The sequence below is a fragment of the Rosa rugosa genome, chromosome 1 (genome assembly GCF_958449725.1).
Source record: "Rosa rugosa chromosome 1, drRosRugo1.1, whole genome shotgun sequence".
Classification (NCBI taxonomy): Eukaryota; Viridiplantae; Streptophyta; class Magnoliopsida; order Rosales; family Rosaceae; genus Rosa; species Rosa rugosa.
In genome coordinates, this window is record NC_084820.1 from 21,817,708 (window position 1) to 21,822,665 (window position 4,958).

The following is a 4,958-nucleotide window of genomic DNA, read 5'->3' on the forward strand; positions in this document are numbered from 1 at the left end:
GATTATAAGTTCATTCCATACCGGAATAAGGTTATATACATTCTAATTATGAGAAGGGTCATTCGAGCGTATCTAAATAGGTACTATGTTTACATATGTTTACATATGTATCCCTACGTCGTTACACTCCATTTAGGATTAGGAATAGGTGTAATCAGACCTTCTTTTTACATATCTCTCATTATTTTGGATGGGACCCTATTCACCTCATCTCTTTTGGCTTCTATTGAATCGAGAAATCGGTTTGATTATCCATTCTGACATGACTGATCAATAGAAATACTCTAACACTCGACCCTTGTCATATATTACATACACCGCACTGGATAGATATCATATTCATGGAATACGATTCACTTTCAAGATGCCATAGTGGTGAAATGGTAGACACGCGAGACTCAAAATCTCGTGCTAAAAAGCGTGGAGGTTCGAGTCCTCTTCAAGGCATATCAAATATTGAGAATGCTCATTGACTTGGAATAAATTCGGCAGCGGATCACAAAATCTTGGTGATCTTCTCTATCTAATGAATGGGGAGTCTGGTTTGAAATCATCCACCCTGCACCTAAACCCCGAGTATTTGCTTCATCAGGAATCACACAAGGGTAGATTGATACAATAGAAACCTCTGGTAAAATGCCCACCCGTAACCCTGCAGATAAAGTACATTACATAGTCCATTTTAGGGATTGGGGACTTACCCACTCAGTGACTTTTGCACTGGACGTTCCCAAAATGGGTACTATCGGGTCAGGTGAATTCAATAATTCAATAATAGACGCCCGTTGGCATTCCAGCCTTCCTTCTCCTTTCAGGGCCTACCCGAAAGAGAATCCAGAGTACTTCTTGGTCATGAATATCTGAATAGGATGAACCGCCCCGCGGATATCTTTGCTTCGGAACAAAACAATTTGAATTAGTCAGTCAACTGGAATGTGTATTATCCATATAGGGGGTCTTTCAATTGAGAAGATCCGTCGATCTGAGACGAAGAGAAATGTCTATCTATTTTATTTAGTTATTCAGTTAAACCAACGAGTCGTTATTGTAGCAGATAGCAATAACCATTTCATCCAACATGCCTATTTTTGATTTTCCAATGGATTTATATCTTTCATTAATGGAATTTTTTTGATGTAGTGAGTAATTGCTCCATAGATCCTATATCTATCTATATGAAGAAGAAATCATGTAACGAAGGGGGTTCTTATTTGTACAAATAATTAACGATACTTCTTTATCTTTTGAGTTGTTCTGCCGGATTGGTCGCTCAAGACCTTTGGTCTCTACCCGAACCCGATGAAAAAAGGGGATTACTTCTTATGGACTTGTTGAGAATGATTCTGATCTAGTTCATGGCCTATTAGAAGTAGAAGTAGAAGGCGCTCCGGTGGGATCCTCCCGGACATAAAAAGATTGCAGTGAGTTTGATAATGATTGAGTGACATTGCTTCTTCAGCCCTAACCAAGGAATCCCTTAGATATGATGAAAAATGGATCTTCTTCTATTGTTGATCAGAGACTTTTCTATGAAAAATACGAATCGGAGTTTGAAGAAGGGGAAGGGGAAGGGGAAGGAGAAGGAGTCCTCGACCTGCAACGGATAGAGGAGGATTTATTCAATCACATAGTTTGGGCTCCTAGAATATGGCACCCTTGGGGCTTTCTATTTGATTGTATCGAAAGGCCCAATGAATTGGGATTTTCCTATTGGGTCAGGTCATTTCAGGGCAAGCGGATCATTTATGATGAAAAGGATAGGATTCAAGAGAATGATTCGGAGTTCTTGCAGAGTCAGTACCAGACACGAGATAGATCTTCCAAAGAACAAGGCTTTTTTCGAATAAGCCAATTCATTTGGGACCCTGTGGATCTACTCTTTTTCCTATTCAAAGATCCGTCTTTTATCTCTGTGTTTTCACATCGAGAATTCTTTGCAGATGAAGAGATGCCAAAGGGGCTTCTTACTTCCCAAACAGACCTTCCTACAACTCTATATAAACGTTGGTTTATCAAGAATATGCAAGAAAGGCACTTTGAATTGTTGATTCATTGCCAGAGATAGCTTAGAACCAACTGTTCATTATCTAATGGATTTTTCCGTTCTAATACTCCATCAAAGAGTTATCAGTATTTATCAAAGCTGTTCCTATCTAACGAAACGCTATTGGATCAAATGACAAAGAAATTGTTGAGAAAAAGATGGCTTTTCCCATATGAAATGAAAATTGGATTCATGTAACAAGAGAAAGGTTTCCCATTCCTTAGCCGGAAAGGTATGTGGCCATGAAACAGGGATTAAGTGGAACAGAATTGACTGGGCGGTGGAGTCGTGGAAACACCTGTTTCTTCCATATTTTGGACCTTAGCTCCATGGAACAGACACTAACTACTGCTGAAACATGGAAGAATTGAAATCTTAGATAAAAACATTATGTATGGATGGATGGTATGAACTGCCTAAACAAGAATTCTTGAACAGTGAACAACCAGAGCTATTACTCACTACATCAAAAAATTTCCATTAATGAAAGATGTAAATCCATTGGAAAATCAAAAATACACATGTTGGATGAAATGGTTGTTATTAATGGTATTTAGTTAGATAGTACAAGAATATATAGTGAAGTTGACAATCACCACTCACCCCCAAAAAAAAGTTGATAATAATTCTCACTATATATATATATATATATATATATATATATATATATATATATATATATATATATATATATATATATAGGGCTCTTCTAGTGAGGGATTCCTTTTTTTTGGTATTTTCTAGGGATAGGGCATTAGACCAACTTTTCGATTATATTTTGGCATCTCAACCGTTCAGTTTTTAGGGCCTAATATGTAGATCACTTATGCAAATTTTCGGCCAAATCGGTGATCGTTAAGTTATCAAATTAGATTAAATCAATGGACGAACCAAAAATGTCAAAGTTGAACTGTTCATACTTATAACCTTAAATCGTCGTTTTGAAGGTGTTAACGATAATCAATTTGGCAGAAGTGATCTACACATTAAGACCTAAAAACTAAACGGTTGAGATGCCAAAAATATAATTGAAAAGTTGGTCTAAAGCCCTATCCCTAGAAAAGACAAAAAAAAAAGGATCCCTCACTAAAAGGGCCCTGTATATATATATATACACACACACACGGAGCCGTTCAGAAACGGACGTCCACAAACCTGAAAAAGTGAGGATTTGGCACCGTCGTCCATCCTCTGCCTCAATCAAGCACTGACGGCGTCGCTGCTCTTGCCAGACAGACACCAATCCTCGATTTGGAGCTTCTTCTTCCCCGTTGACTTGTCGGCTACGAGTTTACAGTCGCCTTGATGGTGCGTGAAGTTTTGCCACCCAGCGCCTTCGACCTCGATCATCTTAGCCTTCATCTTCATGCTGACGCCATCCGGGATTCCCATGGTCTCCGTCCGGGAAGAGCAGCGCCGCCGTCGGCCACTTATGGAGCTGTGAGGATGGACGTCGGCACTTTTGTTGCACTGCGGACGTCCTCTTCTGATCGGGCCTATATGTGTGTGTGTGTGTGTGTGTGTGTGTGTGTGTGTGTGTGTGTGTGTGTCTGTATATATATACATATTGCTGGTATACATATACCTCCCAGGCACAAGTACCAGAAGCACAAGGCTCGTCTAACCATCACAAAATAAGGAAAGAGCTCCCAGCTGAGGGTCCCGATACCCCTTGGGGCGATATCGGGAACCCCAAACATCCCACACCGAAAGGAAGGAAACCAAGCTCCCACGAACCTACTATATTCAAGGTCATCTCCAACGACCTAAAGAGGGTAACTGTTAACTATACTTTCCATTATCATTATCTTATAACAATACTGCTTTAGGCATTGGAGCGTTGAAGGCCGGCACACCCGGTCTTCCCTCTGACCTTTGTTTGTCTTTCAGATAAGCGAGACCGATAGCGACAGTAGCAGGTCGAGACATCCCATGATTTAGCTGGATCAGACCCTTTCCGAGACAGCTGAAACATTTGGCGATAGAAGGAGTCCCCTCGCTCCTTGCTGGCAGAACGACACACTCTACTAATGTCTACCAGCACTCTCGATACCAACAACGACTATCAGCCCCACGAGGTAGCGACCCGCGAGGTCCATCACACGCTTGAATTCCTGAGCCTGAATACCGAGGCGCGCTCAGTCATTTCGACAGATGCAACCACCGCACTCGAGATTGCGATGGGCGACCTCATGGAGACACGTGCATAGGCCAAAACCGAGCGCGCCGCGGCTGCAGCAGCTCGCCGAGAGATTGAGAACATGGCAAACCAGAATCGCATCCTCCAAGAAGTACTCTAGCGGAAAGTCGCGAACAACGAGGCACTAGACATAGCCCGTCAGTAAGAGACCCCGATACCGACCATCGGTGGCGTCCCGACACCTGGGGCCGTCCTCACCACGGACCCGGGCACCGGCCTCGCTGGCACATTCGTGCCGCCAACAGCAGAAACTTCTGGAAGCCTCACGAGCCCCACTTCAGGAAACACCAGCACAGGACCATAAGTGATCTATTTGAACTCCCCTCTTTTACCCCACCCCAGCCCATGCCCGATATAGCGGGAGCGTCAGGCACTAACACAGCGGCAACCACTAACATACCTCCACCTGATCCCAACACGCGGTTGCTACTTCAGATGAGCGAGACCATTGCCGCCCTGCAGGCGCGGATCGAGAGTGCAGAGAATAGGTCCGGTTGGCAACCGATCATAGCGGGATTCCAAGGGAAGATGGGACCATTCACACCCCGGATACAAGCCGAGAAGCACCCACAGGAGGCAAAACCCTTCAAGATCGAAAAATATAATGGCACCCGAGACCCATACCACCACCTAGAGGTCTTCCAGTCCCTCACGCATGGAACCCGATACACGGATGCAATGGCATGCCATGCATTCAAGGAAACCCTGATAGAG

The 4,958-nt window shown here is 43.2% G+C and overlaps 1 protein-coding gene across 1 annotated transcript; it reads left to right on the forward strand.

Annotated features, from left to right (window-relative positions):
• Nucleotides 1–1,483: 1,483 nt before the first annotated feature.
• Nucleotides 1,484–2,065, forward strand: LOC133724528 (protein Ycf2-like). Its single transcript, XM_062151287.1, has one exon. The coding sequence runs from the start codon at nt 1,484–1,486 to the stop codon at nt 2,063–2,065; it is 582 nt and encodes a 193-aa protein (XP_062007271.1).
• The last annotated feature ends 2,893 nt before the right edge of the window (nt 2,066–4,958 follow it).